This window comes from Oryza sativa, chromosome 2 (assembly GCF_034140825.1).
Source record: "Oryza sativa Japonica Group chromosome 2, ASM3414082v1".
In the NCBI taxonomy this organism is placed as follows: Eukaryota; Viridiplantae; Streptophyta; class Magnoliopsida; order Poales; family Poaceae; genus Oryza; species Oryza sativa.
The window spans coordinates 33,719,521-33,739,088 of NC_089036.1; the positions used below are offsets into that span (position 1 = coordinate 33,719,521).

The 19,568-nt window shown below is 45.6% G+C and overlaps 2 protein-coding genes across 3 annotated transcripts; one reads left to right on the forward strand and one right to left on the reverse strand.

The window, feature by feature from the left end:
* Positions 1 to 1,160: 1,160 nt before the first annotated feature.
* On the reverse strand, positions 1,161 to 3,926 carry LOC4330939 (transcription termination factor MTERF4, chloroplastic-like). Of its 2 annotated transcripts, XR_003240562.2 has the most exons (3): positions 2,383 to 3,926; positions 2,214 to 2,276; positions 1,161 to 1,594 (listed from the first exon to the last, which is right to left on the reverse strand). XR_003240562.2 is itself a non-coding variant. In XM_026022940.2 (1 exon), the coding sequence occupies exon 1, from the start codon at positions 3,837 to 3,839 to the stop codon at positions 2,382 to 2,384; it is 1,458 nt and encodes a 485-aa protein (XP_025878725.1). In that variant the 5' UTR covers positions 3,840 to 3,926. The 2 variants fall into 2 exon arrangements, 1 of the variants encoding a protein (XP_025878725.1); XM_026022940.2 differs by lacking the exons at positions 1,161 to 1,594; positions 2,214 to 2,276 and having other exon boundaries at positions 2,382 to 3,926.
* Positions 3,927 to 15,116: 11,190 nt separating this feature from the next.
* On the forward strand, positions 15,117 to 17,218 carry LOC136355293 (uncharacterized). Its single transcript, XM_066307681.1, has 2 exons — positions 15,117 to 15,680; positions 16,211 to 17,218. Exons 1-2 carry the CDS (start codon positions 15,117 to 15,119, stop codon positions 17,216 to 17,218), a joined length of 1,572 nt encoding a protein of 523 aa, XP_066163778.1.
* Positions 17,219 to 19,568: the final 2,350 nt, after the last annotated feature.

The following is a 19,568-nucleotide window of genomic DNA, read 5'->3' on the forward strand; positions in this document are numbered from 1 at the left end:
TGTGAAGCTAGCCGGAAGAACCCTAGGCGTTTCTCATAATGCATTATGAATCAACCTTATACAACTTTTTAAATAAAGTACTAACAAGTTCAGTGATTAAGTTTCTGGTGCATAACTCGATTAAAATTTGATCAAACAACACTTGTCAGAAAATTTTCACAATCTTGGTAAAAGCTTCACTGATAATCAGTGATAATAAGTCATGTTTCTTCAGAGATAATTAGTGAGTGCTAATCCTCCTAGCAAGATATGAAGATAGAACATTGCATGGTTGAGCTGTGGGCAATGCAATGCAAGGTCAGCTTTGCAAAGAGGCATCTGGCAATGCAGAGCACATGGAGAGCTGGAAACAAGCATGGAGCAAAGGAAATGGTCCTGGACTCCTGATTAATGGATAAAGGAGTAAATGTTCGCACAAAAACGGTGCACTCTAACAAGACAGAAAAAAGTGAAAGGTTAATAAGGGAGAAAAAAGCAGATAAAGATTTGTTTCTGTCCTCTTGTCCTTACTGACATTCTGTTTCTGTTTGCAGAAACTTTTTGTTCTGTTAGTGTGTGAGGATTTGTTAGTCTGAAGATCTGGTTTACCACACGATTCTGATCTTTTTTCTAATGTGATTTGGGTTCTAATTAGATGACTTGATTGACTGATCTTGACATGATGCTTGATCTTGCTCCTATCTGATGACTGGATTAACTGGGTGAGTTGTTGGAGTTTTTCTTCAACAATGTTCTGTACAATACCTGCATTTTACATGAACATTTATCAATAATCAGAAGAGATGCCCAGATAGTCATAGGGGCAGCTCATCATGGCTGTCTAACTTTGCTTCTGATTAGAAATAAAGATCACCACAAGCTGCTGAAGTGCATTCAGATACAAGACGCATCAGTGCTATGAGCACCGATGCTTTACCTAAGAGCCCTATGATGCTTTGTGCGAACTTCTGCCAACGAAGCTGTCTGCATCGTTGCTTTTCCTACAAATGCTTTGAACAGTCACTGGCACAGAGCTCATTCTGTGCAAAAGGACAGCTCAACTCCCTCACATTTAGCTAGGGAAGGCAGGTAGAGGTGGTATCAGGTTCAGAGTGATTTCCAGTACTGAAGTGAACTCTCTATCTATCTGTAATGACATTCAGATTGGCAACAAAACCATAGACACTGAAATGTGGTTATGTGGAACACAATGTAAGCTGTACACACCGTGCTAGTAATAAGTTCATTAGGCAATACTTTTCTCAGCAGTTGAATTACAGACAGTAAATAGTCTACAGGCTACAAAAATCTGAATCCTATGTTGGGATCATATGGTGTCCTAGAGTAAAATTTCAGTGAACAGGATTTTTCATCACTGGCACATTATCTCCACTCTACCACAGCTACTCTTTGATCTCCTACCAAAACTGGTCTACGAATCTCCAGCTTTCGCCTCAAGTCGCACATAACCAAAGCCAGAGGCTGTCACGGAGTACATCTGCTACCTTTGTTAATCCCTTCGAGCTGTTGCTTAGGCCAGCACTCCAATGACCTCTGTTGGTGTGAGAATGTTCCATTAACGCCAAAGCCTTTTTCATCTTGCAGTTGAGGATGCCTGCGTGGTTAGCGAATTTCAGTTTGCAAATGCAAATAACCAGGCAGCTATTTACCGATAATGATGGTATAGCCTTGAAGTCATGAACAAAATGAAGCAAATAATTAGAATCGACATCAACAATTTTTATAGATTACTCATATTTATGATTAGTTTCTAAGTGGGTATAAATAACAGAGGACGTATTCTATCACAAATTCATTTGAGAAGCTTACTTGGAAAGTGAAAGTCTCACTGTGTCTCAAAGATAGCCTCTAAAGTGTGTTGACGACTTGATGCTAGAGATTTAAATTTATCTCCTAGTCTGCCATTTTATTAGTTTTGCAGAAAAGGGTATGATTACTTGCACATTCCTGATTACAACTCATTATCTTTTCATTTTTACTTCCCTGTTATAGCCCCTCTACTTCTAGCTTATTGGAGTAGCCATTGATGCAATATCTTGCAGCTACTAATGCTGAGCAAAATATACAAGATCAGATGGCCGTTCCTCGTCACTAATCAGGCATGAATAATAACAGTTTCAGTAAGTATACTTCAATCCCTTGCAGTCGGTTTTAGTTATCAGGGCTATACTAGATGGTATTTGACATAGAAAACATAGAAAATTAGAACTCACTTGCGTGCATGATGCTGTCAGGAGCACATCACGAAAGATCTTTGGGATTATCCTCCACCAAATCTGGAACAAAAATGGCCAGTTTTTTTTTAATCTTGTGAATGTTCACAAAGTACTAATATGCTGCAGCTTTTTTCAAAGAAAGACAAGAAGAAGAAACTACACTCACTAGAGCATGACTGTTCGTCTATATAGCACCTCATCGTCACTTTCCGCATTATCATCATCCGACACTAACTGGCTGCCTGGCATCTGAAGCTTCCCTCCCATTGTAAAGGAGGGTCCTGGTGCATCGCCTTCAATAAAATCCCCTCTCATTCTTTCCTCAAATCTCTGATCACTGCAGTTTAGGAACCAATCCAAGCTGCATCTAATCCCCTTAGTTGAAACTCTCATGTACCTAGGCTTGATCCTTGACTCCAAACTGTAAGTAAAATACTCAGGGTAATCTAACAATTCACTTATTGGGCGCTTCATCTCGCTCTTGAAGAAGTAAAGACTGTTCTTCATGAGCTCCATCCGAAGCAACAAAATCTGAGGGCATCGAACCACCATCCGCGCAACATCCTCATTACTAATCCCTCGCCCACGGAGAAACTCCACCAGCTTCAGTATGATATTCTGATGCAAACTTACAAGCTGCGGCAATTTCTCAATAGCACAGGCAAACGCATCAGGGTCAATTTGGAGCTTCAAGTTGAAGAAGTACTGCTGGGCTGCTAACTTCGTTTTCAGCGGTAATCCAAGAATAGGCGGATACTGCGCAATCACCAGCGGCAACATCTCCTTTCGAATGCCAAAGCTGAGCAATGCCTCCACATTTGGCTTGACCGTCTCCTCAAGATCATAGCCAAGAATGTATGGCCGCTTCTCGAGAATCCTCGCGAGGATCCGCATTGGCAGCCCGAGAGAAGTGATGTACTCGCACAGAGGCTTGATGGTGGTGCCCACGCGCATGCCGAGGAAGAAAGGGAAGTGCGTCACCATGGGGCCGATGTCGCGCGGCGCCACGCCGACGATGCCGACGAGGTACGCGACGGAGGTGCTGATGGTGCCATCGGGCTTGAGGCCGAGGATGTCAGGGTACCTCTCGAGGACGCGGGGGAGGTCCTGGCGGTCGACGTCGAGGCCGCGGAGGGACTTGACGACGGGGGTGAGGTCGACGGCGACGGAGGCGTGGAGGCAGGCCGGGTAGGCGCGGACGAAGGCGGCGAGGCGCGCGCGCGTGACGCCGAGCTTCTCGAGGTAGGAGAGGACGGGGATGGCGTTCTTGCGGAGGGAGCAGGCGAGGAGGAGCGGGTAGGCGGAGAGGTCGTCGGTGGAGAGGCCGAGGCGGAGGAGGAAGTCGAGCCGCTCCTGGAGCACCTCGAGGGAGGAGGGGAGCTCGACGGCCTCGAGCTCGCCGGCGGGGTCGGAGACGCCGGCGGAGCGGAGGAAGTCGAGCGCGAGCACGCGGGAGACGAGCCGCTCCTTCCTCCCCTGGATCACGCCCCACGTCACCGACGGCATCTCGTACTCCGGCGGCGGCGCGGCCGCCTTCGAGGAGAGCGGAGCGAGGGGGAGAAGGAGGCGCCCATCGGCCGCGGCAGGGCCGAGCCTACGGAGTGAGCGGACGAAGGGGAGCATGGCTGGCGCCGCGCCGGCGAGCGGCGGCGGTGGCGGCGGCGGCGGCGAGGAGGCAGAGAGGGCTGGAGAGTGGTTTGTGGGATTGGTGGGGTTTGCGGCTTCGGTGTGTGGTGATTTGTACAAATTCGACCTAGATTAGGGGCTAAATTGCATAAAGTCAAAAAATGGTCATAATAACTGCATATATTAGGATCCCTAAGGGGCTTAAGTGAATAAGAGCCTATTGATTGCACTAATACACTAAAGCCTAAATTTAAATTTTCAAACTTTTAAGTTGATTTTGATATATTTTCAGTGTATCTTTTTACATTGGTTTTTAAGTCATATAAAAGTTTTAACTATAAATTAATTTATATTTCTTAATAAGATGTTTTAACTTATTAAGGAAATATGGGCATGAAAGGTACCGATCCTAAATAGGGTCCTAAAGGTCTATTCAGATTAAAGCATATCATTGTTTGATAAAATTAACAAATATATGATGATTTTGTTATCAAATAGAGTATTGGTCATCCCTAGAGAATTTGACAACAACAAGCTTATCCTACCTAAATTTAATAATATTGTTAACTTGCTAAAATTTTAGCAATATTAAATTTTAAAAAGGTTAAAAATGGCTATAAAATGAACAAACACTGCCGCATGAAAAATCAGGATCGCTACCATCTGAACCAGGTGCCGATTCGCATAAATCCAGGGCGAAATTGGGCCGGCATCGTTGGTCGTCCTCCTCATCATGGGCTCATTCGCGACTTACGGGCGGTGGGCTGGGAGAATGACAATATTTCCAGCTTTTATGGCCTGCTTGAGCTTGGCGTGTGCTGGGCCAATTTCGTTGATCGCCGTGGCGCGTTGGGGAGCTGCAAGCAGGCCATGGCCCAGTTATAAATGTAAATACGATATAATTGCAGTGTAACTACATCGTGGAAAGTTTGAACCGTCAAATTTGCTTGAAGATTCATGTAAACGGGGAAGGAAAAATTCACGGTGTGCGTAGTTGTGAGAGGATTTCGTCCGGAGACGTCCACTTCACGAAAATAGGCGTGATACCATGGCATTTTTGAAAGTTACATATATTTTGTTGTTATATTCAAATTATAATGTAAGTACACTTTTTTTTCCGGGCCGGCCAAAGTTTATTAAGAGTGAAAATGTAAATACACTATTATTATACTATATTTGTATATGTTAAATTTTTTGAAGAAATTTTGTCCATAAATATTTAGACGGCTCCGATTTAGTTGCCTAATGCAATTGGTTGATACTCCTTATTTCAACTCACTTCAACAGCAACCAGCAAGCAATTCAGCAAAGTCGCTTCAACATATGTGCTGAGCAAGCAGAGTTGCAGTCTTGCATCTATTCAAGCTCTAAGTAATAAATATGTTGATCCTTTAATTACGTGCTTCCTTTTATTACTACTACGTACTTCCTTCGTCCTAAAATCGTTAGTTTTTAGTTGCATATAATATATTATGGAGTTAAGTACAGTGCGGACGAATGGAGGACATTTATTTTTTTTAAAAAAACAAGATGAATCTAGTTGTTATGGGCCTCATCATTTGCCTAAAGAAAACCAGCAGCGAGGACGGAGAAGGCACGAGTGTTGTGGGTTGAGGGCGGTGCAGCACTTTGGCAATCTCCTGCGACCCTGCCAAATCTTTCGCCTCCCGCCTTTACTCCCGCGATCTCCACCGTGAGTTCTGGTATACACTCCCTCTACCGTTAGTCCAGACAGTTGGGTAGCTAGAGAATGACGAGAGGAGAGAGAACCACCAAATTTAGCTTGTGGAGTGCTTGGTTTAGAGGACATAAAAAATGATGTTTACTCTGATAGAGTACTGTTTTTTCACCTCCATACACCAAACACATAATGGATGACCGGATAGATGATCTGCAGGGCATGCTCTAACCTTATACTCTCTCCACCTGTCCACCATTGAATAAACCAATGTTCGGATATGGGAAGTTGGGAACCAAACTCCCCGCACGAAAAACGTAACGGTCCATTAGCGCATGATTAATTAAGTATTTGCTAATTTTTTTTTTCAAAAACGGATCAATATGATTTTTAAGCAACTTTCGTATAGAAACTTTTTGCAAAAAAAATACACCGTTTAGTAGTTTGAAAAGCGTGCGCGCGGAAAATGAGGGAAAGGGGTTAGGAACATGGGATTGCAAACACACAGCCGAGTCGCCTTTTCTCCAGCCGTTTTCCCACATGTTTCCGCCTTGGCTTTCTCGCCTCTTGATAGCCTTCGAGTTTGGAACATACTACCTCCGTCCCAAAATAAGTGTAGCCATAGATATCCATATTTAGCACTTTGACCATCCGTCTTATTTGAAAATTTTATAAAAAATATTAAAAAAATTAGTCACACATAAAGTACTATTTATGTTTTATCATCTAATAACAATAAAAATACTAATCATAATCTTTTTTTAAATAAGACGAACGGTCAAATGTTAAACATGAATATTGCTAAAATTGCACTTATTTTGGGACGGAGGGAGTACAAGTTAGGCCCTGTTTAGTTTCATGGGTGAAAAATTTTGACGAGTCACATCGGATATACGGATACACATTTGAAATATTAAACATAGTCTAATAACAAAATAAATTAGAGATTTCACATGTAAACTACGAGATGAATTTATTAAGCCTAATTAATCCATTAGAAAATATTTACTGTAGCACCATATTATCAAATCATGGCGTAATTAGACTTAAAAGATTTATATCATGTTAAGTTATACATATGAGTTTTTTTCTATATTTAATAATTTATGCATGTGTCCAAACATTCGATTTGACAAGGCGAAAAGTTTTTCGTGAGAACTAAACAGGGCCTCAATCGTCCTTGATTTTCGGCGAAACGCGATATGAGCAAAGATATTTAAAAATAGATTTATTTGATATCTTTTAAAAATAATTTATATAATATAACTTAACATGAAATAATTTTTTTAGTGGTACAACTTATATACAATCAGAGACATGCAAACATAAATAATCAAAGAAAAATATGTTCATATGCATTACAACTATTTATATTTGTTAATTAAATTTAAGTTGTGTGTATTGAATAGTTGAGTCGTATGTATAGTAATTTATTGTAAGAAATAAGAAAATAGGCTTTGCGAGTGGCACTTTAGAACTCAGCCGAACGCCGCTCAAAGCTAGTGGCGTGTGCTAATCTCGGTTGCTGGTCAACGAGAGGAGACAAAACGGTGACCCTGGAAGATGCTAATCACCCTATCTTACTTTTATCTTCGGCTGTGTTCGGATATAAGGATGGAACCGAACCCTTTCGCACGGAAAACGGAACGATTTATTAGCGCGTGATTAAGTAAGTATTAGCTATTTTTTTTAAAATAGATTAATTTAATTTTTTAAATAACTTTCGTATAGAAACTTGTTAGAAAAAATGTACCGTTTAGTAGTTTAAAAAGCGTGTACGTAGAAAACAAGAGAGAGGGATTGAAAATGTGGGGTTGCAAACACAGCCTACTAGCAGTACTATCTTCTTTTAAAAGATTTCCTGGAAAGTATCAGTTGCTCCCAGAAAGATCGGTTCTGCTATAATTACTCTGGCTTTTGCAACAAGGCTTTGTTGCCAAGATTTTCTCTGAACAATTAAGTGGGGTAATTAAATAATCTGTGTTAAGTGTAACTAGAACTGCGACTTGTTAATTTTAAAAAAAAAGAACTGCGACTTGTTACATTGTTTTTGGTTCTTTACGCCATTCACAACCCAATGACTATGATGATGTCTATAGTATTAAATAAGCTGCCACATAGAATAAAAAGTGACGTGACAAGTGAATAAATGAGGAAAGAGAAGGAAATCATGTCTTGCATGAGACATGGTTTCTACACAACATCCAAAACATCATGTGAGATAAGTAGCATTAAATTTAAGTATAGAATAGTGGTGTTTGTATTGGAAGAGTGGTGTCTAGTACTAGTTTCTTGATGATGTAGAGTTTATGAAAACTATACCTAATGTTTTGGATTGGGAATGGTATTAGTATCTCGCCTAATTAGTTATGACCATCAAAACGACAGTCGTTTTATTTTACTAAGTAGGCCAACCAGCAAAGTGACATCGATCGTTGAAGTCAGCAACAGCAAAAGTCTATAAGTTAAGACACGTTTGTTTACATATTGGAGTACTCGGTTTCTAGTCATCTCGTCGACTGACTCTATCCAACGACGCGCGTGTAATTGTGCCTGCTTCTTAAGACATCGTGCCGCGAGTCCCTTTTTGTTCTTCAGGAAAACATCAAACAACTTCTGGAGCTAGCATTAGCATGCATGTTTGAATGTTTCAGTTCACCTAATCTTGAATACGAGTTTCATGAACATTTCCCCCCAGCTCCTTTTCTTCTGGTCAATTAATATGCATCACGTAGTAACAGCCACTGTGTACTGCTGCAGAATTAACAAGAAAACGAGTTGTCATTTTGCTGTTCTGAACAATGACCAGGAAAGTTAAGCCATTCGAACTTGTGAAGCTAAGATGTGTTGAGTTGTGATCCAAATTTATTTGCACTTAATAAAGATCTGTCGGAGCGAATTGGGGGCCCTGCCGGAGGCTGGGCCGGAGCGGAGCGGGGGTGTGGGGGCAGAGCCCCCGCGGTACGGATCGTAATACCTTTTAGGGTTTCACCTCATATATATCATATATATACCTCTTGTAACCCACCGTACGACGTTGTAACCTCAGTGAAGGTATTTTGCTAGCTGGTGCCCGTAGTTTTTTCTCTCCTGCTTTGGAGGGTTTTTCACGTTAAATCTCATGTCTTATGTGATTGATCTATTATTTTTTATCGTTTTGACTATCGTTTTCTAACAAGAGGCTCATCGATTGTCTGTATTCCCTAACAAGTCCTTTCGGCTTATTAGAGAATAAAAAATAATTTATAGGTAAAACTTTTATATATTTGTTCGTAGCGACTTAAAAACTAATAATTCAAAGAAATTATGTTGAAAATATCAACTTCAAAACCAAGTTAAAAATTTAAATTTTAGCTTTTACTTTAACTTGTTAGGCTAACCGACGGGCTCTAATCCCTTCTTACTATAAAGTTATTATAACCCACTAACTACAATTAAGATCTAAAACTCAAACCTCAATGTGCCACATCATCGTTAATGCTCAGCCATTGGATCAATATATTTAATCATCTCTGAACCGTTGGATGAAAAAATATAGCCCAATCCATCTCGCATACAGTCACCACGTGAGGCCCATATATATTTTTCACCACGGGAGGGCTATCTAATTTGATCGTGGCCCAATTCAATAGTGATGGATTTTTATACCACTTTAATTTATCAAAAGCAACCATCAATCTCAAATAAAATATATTCCACTGTAACACGCGGGGTTTCAACTGTTCTTAGGCGATCGTGCAATCAGTTAATTGGCAGGTTGGCAACAAGTAATGTAGTAGCCGTCTGGCCGGCGGCGTCGACATCTCACTATCTCAGGGCCCTCCATTTTTGACAGAAGATCAGGGCGAAAGAACCTTAGCAACATCATTGGTACTTCCTTCGTTTCAGGTTATAAGATATTTTGACTTTGGATAAAGTCAAACTATTTTAAATTCGACTAAATTTATAGATAAATATAGTAATATTTATAATACTAAATTAGTTTCATTAAATCAATAATTAAATATATTTTCATAATAAATTTATCTTGGGTTGAAAATATTATTATTATTTTTTCTATAAACTTGGTTAAATTTAAAATAATTTGACTTTGACCAAAATCAAAACATCTTGTAACCTGAAATGGAGGGAGTAGCATATACTCCTATATTTAGGGCTCATATTAATTTGACAACTTGCATAGAGTTGCAGGGATGCGTTCGATTTGTTTGTTGCGCCTTTAAAAGAGGGCATAGCCTTTTTTACTACGGTTGATTTCAGGAAGTACACACTCAACACATATAATATTTTCTTTTTCATTTTCTATCTCGTGCTACTGCAATGTATTGTAGATAAAGATAGCTAATGAGATGAAAGCTTTCTCCACTTATATATTATATTTTTTGCTTTTCTACAACTAATATAAGACTATTTGCGCGCGCTAGTTTTTTGTAAAAAATGAAAAAAAAAGCTATATACACATACGACGTAAGAAAATTTCAAAGTCTTACTAGCTAGCACCATAAATTGGCACACAATAACATAGCCAGTTATATTAGCTACTTCTTTCGTATCGAAAATAAATAAATCTAATATAAAATATTATATATTTTAATATTATAAATCTGATATCGTGGTTGGCTGCCTTGAACGCAGCAAAATTACGAAAATTGCATGCATCGTCGTCAATGGACACTACATATTTTCTTACTACAAACGTACGTACGGCAGCGAGCGGCCGACGACCACGACGATTGACCATAGATAGACGATAGACAAAATCTAACGCGGGATAGATGGGCCATGGTTAGCTGGGTGGAATCTCGGAGACTAGAGCAACGGTTCACCGTTCGCACGCCACGGCGCCACGCTGTGCCGACATCACCGGCTGCACGCACGTCGCGGGCTTGTCGTGGCCGCCGCGGAGAAAAGAAGCTGCCGCGGCGCCGCGCACGCGCGCTGTAACTTTACGTAACGTGGCTAGCTACTACACTACTACTATGACCGTTTGCATTGCATTCGGTTGGTTGATCCCATGCTTTTGTATGGACCTGTGGCTCTATTATACTACCTCCGTTTCTTAATATAAGGAATTTTAACATATTACTTGCACTGTTCGGTCACTCATCTTATTCAAAAAATTTACACAAATATAAAAATATGAAAGTTGTGCTTAAAATACTTTGGATAATAAAGTAAGTCATAAATAAAATAAATAATAATTCTAAAATTTTTTAAATAAAACAAATGGTTAAACAGTGTAAGTAAAATATTAAAATCTTTTATATTAGAGGACGGAGGGGGTATGATGAGTACAACTTTAAGTAGCAGTTGGTTGGTTGATGGTTAGTTTCTACAAATAAAAGGAAATGTGCTTCTGAGATTTTGATTTCTAATTTACATTTTTATTATGTAGCGACAAATGTAGAGAGGAAGATTTTTTTTAAAAGAAAAATCTGCAGTTGCTTTAAACTTTTCTACACTGTTTCCTTTGATTAAAGAGACATGGTGTCAGGGTTACGGGTTAGGTATACCCTTTACCCTTCGATATACGTCACATATCGATATGGCATGCCCGCGCATATAGGGACATTCTCTATACATGTTAAGGAAATCCTTCACGGAATTGGCAGATGGAAAGAGACCTACTCGGGCAAGACTGGGTTGATGAGAATGTTGCAAACCTTCTAGGCCCGGGAGAGTAGGCGTGGGTGTGTTGGTTTGCAGTAGAATGAGCTGCAGACTCCCAGTGTTATTTCAACCTTAAGTTCCATCGACTTAAGCGTAAGCGCCCCACCTCTCTTTTGAGAGTGCGAGAGATTTCCGGTATCGTGTGCGGTTCGATGTCTCCGAGTCCTGCTTGGAGACCGCCTGACCTACGATATAAAAGGGACCCCCTGGGAGGACCTGCGGGATCGAATCTTACAGCCAACGCCACCACCACAGCCTACGAAGTCGGAGCCTGCAGGAGCCGAATCGCTGGGAGGTCTAGTCGAATCAACTCGATTACGATCTCGCCGGTTTCATCGAGTTCCATTGTTTCCTTTGTAACCTGTGATTCCCATCATATAATTCCATACCAACTGGATTAGCGCTATTACCTGTCAAGGGGCCTAAACCAGTATAATCTTCGTCTTCTGTTTGCTTGATGTCGTACTACGTAGACCCTTGCATCAACGTACCCCAATACTCTCTATATCCGGTCTACGGGTATCACCCGTCGACAGTGGCGCGCCAGGTAGGGGGACTTGGTGCTCAAGGTTCTACTACTATGTCATCCAGCCTCGTCGACAACAGCGTCAACACCAACCTCAACTACGGGCTTCCTGCCTCAACGATGCTAGCGTGGACTTAAGTCGGCGAAATTGTCTTTCCGGTTTACACCACAATGCCGATCTCAGCTGAGCCATCGATGACCAGAAACGAGAACGCAGTGGCTATAACCCAAGACGACTCCACGTCGAAAGGTCCTCCTGCCGAAGCGGAGAACAGAACATCGACGATATCCGAGCTCGAGAAGGATTCTAATGCGGCCAAACCTTGTCGTTCCGACAAGAAACACAAGCCGACAAGAATAACTTCCGAAGCGACAGGGTCCTGGTGCCCTATCCACAAAACCAGGAAACATACTTTGCAAGCCTGCTGGGTTTTCCTCAACGCCCGCGCCGAGATTCGCGCATGCAAAGAGCGTGGAATTCAGCGTGTTTCTCCAACTCGTGGTGTCTATTGTCCTATTCACAAGACAAAGAATCATGACCTCTCAAGCTGTAAAGTTTTTCTCAGCGTCACAAATATGTCATCTCCTAAGGTCCAGTAGCCAGGCAAGACCCTTAGAGGCGAAGACAAAGAATGAGGAACGACGCTGACCCCAAATCGTTTCGTCGGTGTTATCGACATCGGTTCTCCCGAACCGTCAGTCCTACATCTACTCAAGGACTACGACTCCTAGTCAACAAGTACGCCACGCGAGGTATTGGCTATCGACGGGACAAACACATCAGCACGCGCTAACACCGAGGCGGAAAATCAAACGACTACACCGGCTCAGCACATCAGGACCCTCAATGCAATACTGAGGGAAACCCCTTATGACCCCGTTCTAAACGATGATCTCGCACAATGGACAGAACGATTATGGGAATCAGTGACCAACCTCAGCAACGCGTTCGAAGAGGCCGTTGCTGCATCCCACCCGGAACAACAACCAACTGGTGGTATCAACGGTGAAAACCCCGAACAGCGGGAATCACCCCATCAAGCTAGCCCTCCACCTCGCGGCACCAGCGATCTCCGTGATCACCTAAACGGCCGCCGAGAGGCTCGTCGCACACGGGAAAACGAGAATTGTTCCTATCATCACGTCTCTTCACGACGTCACGACAATGAAGAACGAGGAGGCCGTTCGAACGAAGACCGAGACCGTGATCACCGCCACAACCGCCATATTCACGACGATCGTGAACGAAGGACGCCGGGCGATACCAGTCGAGGACACCGCCATAATGACGAAGATGACAGAGATCGGTGCCGGGACAACAATGGAGGACGATGACAGGGCTCTCGAGAACCCGGTCGGCGTTCTCGTAATCCTTCACCGGGACCAAGCGACCCATCGTCGTCCTCATCTTCTTCCTCCTCCTCATCGTCAGACAGACATCCACGAAGGACATACGATCGCCGACAACCCATTGCCCCCAGTGCTGGGTGTAGGGCTTTCAGTCATTCGTTGCGCGATGTCCGATGGCCTGAGAGGTTCCGACCGGGAGCAATAGAGAAGTACGATGGGAGCACTGACCCAGAAGAATTTCTTTAAGTCTACTCCACAGTACTCTATGCTGCCGGAGCGGACGACAACGCGTTGGCGAATTATTTGCCAACTGCGTTAAAAGGCTCTGCGCGTTCATGGTTGATGCACCTTCCGCCCTACTCGATTTCTTCGTGGGCAGACCTATGGCAGCAGTTCGTCGCCAACTTCCAGGGAACTTACAAGCGCCACGCGATCGAAGACGACTTACACGCATTGACACAGAACTCGGGTGAATCCTTGAGGGAATATGTTGGGCACTTTAATGAGTGCAGAAATACAATCCCCGAAATCACCGACGCTTCTGTAATTCGCGCCTTCAAGTCTAGTGTTAGAGATCGCTACACTACCCAGGAGTTAGCAACGAGGCACATCACAACTACTCGGAGACTATTCGAGATTGTTGAGCGATGCGCCCACGTTGACGATGCGCTTAGACGCAAGAACGACAAGCCAAAGACCGGGGGCGAGAAGAAACCAGCCACGGAGACACCTGAGTCAAGCAAAAAGAAAAATCGCAAGAATGCGAAAAGGAAAGCTCAAGCAGAAGTTCTCGCAGCAGAATATGCTAACCCTCCCAAACGCCCAGACCCACAAGGTAGCGACGCGAGGAAAGCATGGTGTCCCATACACAAGTCGAACAGACATTCTTTGGAAGACTGCCTTGTTTTCAAAAAAATCGCTCGAGAAGCACATGACATTGGAACAAGGCAAGCGAGTACGCGTGGTCGAGAAGGATGCGGAGATGACTGCTCAGGAATCGGACTCAGCATATCTAGACTCTGACCTCCACGTCTCACATATTTTTGGAGGTTCCACAGCGTACTCCTCAAAGCGAGAGTATAAAAAAGTGGAGCGAGAAGTCTGCTCGACATGGCAGGGGGCTGCACCCAAGATGAAGTGGTCTAAACAGAAGATAGAATTTTCGGAAGAAGACCATCCCAAGACTGCTGTCATCCCAGGACGCTATCCGATCGTGGTCGAACCCACTATTCGGAACATCAAGGTCGCGCGGGTTCTCATCGACGGTGGCAGCTCAATCAACCTTCTCTTCGCCAGCACCTTGGACGCCATGGGCATCCCACGAAGCGAGTTGACGCCCACCGATCAACCCTTCCATGGAATTACTCCCCAGTCTTCGTCCAAACCAATGGGCAAAATTACGTTGCCTGTGACTTTCAGCCAAGCAAACAACTTCCGAACAGAGTAGATCACATTTGATGTCGCTGAATTCGATACAGCATATAACGCCATCATCGGGAGAACTGCACTTGCGAAGTTCATGGCCGCATCTCACTACGCGGATCAAGTGCTCAAGATGCCGGGACCAAAGGGAACAATCACTATTCAAGGGAACGCAAAGCTGGCGGTACAATGCGACAAGCGGAGCCTCGACATGGTCGAGCAAACACCAAGTCCACCCGCCACAACTGAGCCACCCAAGAAAATGAGCAAGACAAACAAGACGCCGAAACCGAACGGCGCGATCAAGACCGTTCCACTCTCTAGTGCCAACCCCGACAAGACCGTCAAGATCGGGGCATCACTAAACGAGAAATAGGAACTCGCGCTCATCACCTTCCTCCGCGACAATGCTGACGTGTTCGCTTGGCAGCCGTCCGACATGCCGGGGGTCCCCAGGGAGGTGATCGAGCACAAACTCATGGTGCGACCCGATGCCAAGCCAGTAAAGCAAAGACTGCAGAGATTTGCACCAGACCGAAGACAAGCCATACGAGAAGAACTCGACAAACTTCTCAAGGCTGGCTTTATCAGAGAAGTACTTCATCCAGAGTGGCTAGCCAATCCGGTAATGGTGCAGAAGGCCAACGGGAAATGGAGAATGTGTGTCGACTTCACTGACCTCAACAAGGCGTGTCCCAAGGATCACTTCCCTCTTCCTCGAATAGACCAACTGGTGGACTCAACAGCCGGCTGTGAGCTGTTGAGTTTCCTCGACGCTTACTCCGGCTACCACCAAATCAGCATGGCGAGAGAAGACGAAGAGAAGACAGCATTCATCACGCCGTTCGGGGTATTTTGCTATGTTAAGATGCCATTCGGACTCATAACCGCTGGGAATACTTTCCAGCGCACGGTCCAGGGCGCACTTAGCAACCAGCTTGGCAACAACGTCGAGGCATACGTCGACGACATTGTTGTCAAGACCAAGAAAAGCGACTCATTGATTGACGATCTACGGGAAACGTTCGACAACCTCCGACAATATCGCCTCATGCTCAACCCACAGAAGTGCACCTTCGGAGTACCGTCGGGCAAGTTGCTCGGCTTCCTCGTCTCTGGCAGAGGAATAGAAGCGAATCCCGAGAAGATTAAGGCAATCGAGAACATGAAGTCGCCCGCAAGACTCAAGGAAGTACAAAGCTAACCGGATGAATGGCAGCACTAAGCAGGTTCGTAGCTAGGATGGGAGAACGAGGACAACCCTTCTTTGCTCAGCTAAAGAAGCAAGATAAATTTGTATGGACATAGGAAGCCGAAGAGGAATTTATTGCACTCAAGCGCTACCTATCAAATCCCCATGTACTCGTCGCTCCCCAACCTAATGAAGAATTATTTCTTTATATTGCCGTCACGCCATACTCCGTCAGCACTGTCATTGTTGTCGAGAGAGAGAAAGTCCAACGACTAGTCTACTATGTCAGCGAAGCTCTCCATGACGCAAAGACCAGATATCCACAGTTCCAAAAGCTGCTCTACGCGGTAATCATGACATCAAGAACGCTATGCCACTACTTTCAAGCCTACAGAGTCACAGTTGTCTCCTCCTTCCCTCTCGGTGAAGTCGTGAGAAATAAAGACGTTGTCGGCCGCATTGCAAAATGGGTAGTCGAGCTAAGTCAGTTTGATGTCCACTTTGTACCACGAACAACCATCAAATCCCAGGTACTCGCCGATTTTGTAGCCGACTGGACTATGCCTGATAACCAATCAGGCAACCAGATCGACAACGAAACGTGGATAATGGCGTTCGATGGTGCACTCAACAGCCAAGGAGCAGGGACAGGATTCATCTTGACATCTCCTTCTGGAGATCAGTTCAAGCACGCAATCCACCTCAACTTCAGGGCGACCAACAACACAGCCGAGTACGAAGGACTACTCGCTGGGATAAGAGCAGCAGCTGAACTTGGGGTCAAACGACTGATCGTGAAATGGGACTCCGAGCTAGTCGCCAACCAGGTACACAAAGATTATAAATGCTCTAACCCCGAGTTATCCAAGTACCTCGTATACCGCAAGAACAACATCGAGCCAGACGACCTAGCACGACATGCGTCCAGGCGAGAACCTCTTGAGCCTGGCACCTTTCTGGACATCCTGACAAAGCCATCAGTGAAAGAGGCCATCAGCGAGATTAACATAGCCGCCCCCGACATCAGCTCGGAGGTCACAGAGGCGGAACGCGCCACCGCCGATATCGAGACCACAGATGACTGGCGCACCCCACTGATCAAATTCATCAACAGCGAAGAGTTGCCTGAGGACGACGCAGAGGCCGAGAAAATAACCTGTAAAGCAAAAATTTACTGTATGATCGGCAACGATCTATACAAGAAAGCGCCAAACAGAGTACTTCTCAAATGCGTCTCGTCTGACGACGGCAGACACCTCCTCCTCGATATACATGAAGGAATCTATGGGTCACATGCCGCCGGTCGCACATTGGTCGGGAAAGCTTTTCGACAAGGGTTTTTCTGGCCAACCGCCCTCAAAGACACATGCGACATGGTCCAGCGGTGTGAAGCCTGTCAATTCCATAGCAAGCACACAAAGCTACCTGCACAAGCGCTCCAGACCGATAAGGCCTTGTCGGATTCTGTAGAGACGAAAGACCATGTCAGACCTGGTCGTGTAAGAGTTCTCCCCTTGCGTATTAACCAAGCCGCGTAATCGGAAATGAACTTTCCAACTTCGCGGCTGGGGGCTAGGATCAGTGCTTGTTCAACCGGTTCAACCGAGGCAGGTCAAAGGTCCAAGAGCCTTGTCCTTCGAGAAGAATCCTCCGACGACAAGGCTGGGGGCTAGGGAGAGTGTACAAATCAAACGACTGGCCAAAGTCGGGAACTGAAGAGGCACTCTTACACACTACATCCAGAGTAAGAAGGACTCATTAAGATAGATTTCTTTTCTATTTCATAAGATACTTCTTACAATTTCACACAGGTCCAAAACCATATTACACTTTTCCCTAAGATGTCTATCACAAGGTACAAAGGCTACTAGGAAGGCCAACGCCAGTCCATCGACTGGAAAACTTTCTCCGCCAGCGGCACCATCGACTTCGCCAGGCCATCTATCTCCGTAGGAGTCCTCCGAGAACGTGAAAAACCTTCGCGGAGGACCTCGAGGTGCAGCTGCGGACGGTGATCTCGTATACAGGCCAACACGTGTCCCCCGGCATACCGGCTTGAGCGACGACACTCCTGCTTCAAGGCCTCGTCGATGCGTTGACCAATGCCCTCAAGCTGAGCGCAGGCTCCGTTCAGCCACGAGATGTATCCGGCCGCCGACTCTTCGGGATCCCCACGAGGTACTCGGAGCTCTCTGCAGACCCTCGACATGGACGTGCAGCAACTCTTCAGATACGAGTCGAACCACACCTCGCGGCCTCGGAGTGCCTCTACGGCCTGGTCCTTTCTCACCTCCAACATGGCTCTCTCGAGTTCCGCGACCTCACACTTCGTCTTCCAATACTGGATGCGACGATCTTGGTCAGCAAGCCTACTCTCGAGATCTGCTCAGCATGGAAACAACTAAGTCAAGCTGCTCTTCTCTTCCGAGAACACAGAAAATCAAGTCACTCCGGATAGAAGAATAAAGGAGATGAAAACAAAGATCACCAACTTAGGGAAGTCATCGCCATACCCGTATTCACGGGCAAACTTTGACCTACATCGTCCTGGGACACATATGGTTGGAGCGCAATCGCCGGGACGACCACCGGTAACTCGGGCTGCCCACGCTGCTGGACATCCTCGACATCGACATACCTACAAACGACAACCAAAAATATTCAGGACCAAAGTGCTAATGGAGACCAAGGTGACGACTGCACAAGCAAAGGCAGTTGAGGCCAACAAAGTTTTTACAAGGCATAACCGATTACAAAGGAACAAAGGTCCTACTCTTCAAAAAGCGGGAGAACAGACTCTCCCAGCTCGCCGATTTCCTCCATCACGCCCTTACGCGCGTCGTTGGCGGCCCCCCGATCCAAGATCTGCCGAAGATCGAGCTCGGGGTGCGCCAACCTTACACATGCAAGGACGTGACAGGCCCCGGTATAGATCCCGTTGGACGCCTCCTCCACGATCCTGGCCGCATGCTTGGAGGGTATCGCCTCCATCGTCGTTGCTAGTTCCGCGAGTGAAGACGTCAGCGAGAACTCGTCGGGGTTCGCCGGGATGGTTGTCGTAACACCACATTCCCCGGCGAGCTGGTGTAGGCCGGTGTAGGTGACCCGCAACGAGCCACGGATCTCCGACAAGTTGTTCTCGAGTTCTGACATCCGACCCTCGAGTGCCCGCCGTTGTCACTCGTTGCCGGCCACCAGCTCCCTCATTTTCTGGAGGTCCTCGCGAACCTCCGCTAGGTCGTGCTCCAGCTTGTCGGCACGCTCGTTCGCCGACGACGCTGCTGCTGCCCTCGCCTCCGCAATCTCGCGACTTATGCCGTGAGCACCAGCCTCGAGGATGCGCCCCATCTCGGCTTGAAACTCCCCCCAGGTGAGGACGTCGGCAGACGGGCCGCGAGTAGGCCCGAGGTCACTGGCTGGCCCACTCGGCGTCGCCTCACGGCTCCTCGGCACGACCACGACATCGGTCGAGGCCACCGCAGGAGATGCGCTGGAGTTCCCTCCAGACCTGTCTTGCGCCGCCTTCGCCTATGCCGACCTGCAGAAGATCATCATGTCTGGCCCTCAAAACAAGTCGCCAGAAATCAAACAAGGGAAAAATCTCGATTTTCGTCTACTTACTTCTCGCCCAGCGTCACCAGCTTCCGCCGTCGCGAAGGTGGCGGAGACGCATCCACGGCCTAAGTAAACCAAGTACGAATTGAGGGTGGCATCTTCCGACTATGCAGTTAACGAATCAAGAAACTCACCGATGGGGAGGACGCTCTCCGGCGGCTGCCGAGCACGGAGGTGAACTTTCTCCCTATCCTTGGGACACGGCTGCCACTAGTCGTAGCGGCAACGGCCACATCGGACGCCTCCTGAGCGATGCCCTCCTTCAACAAGGCC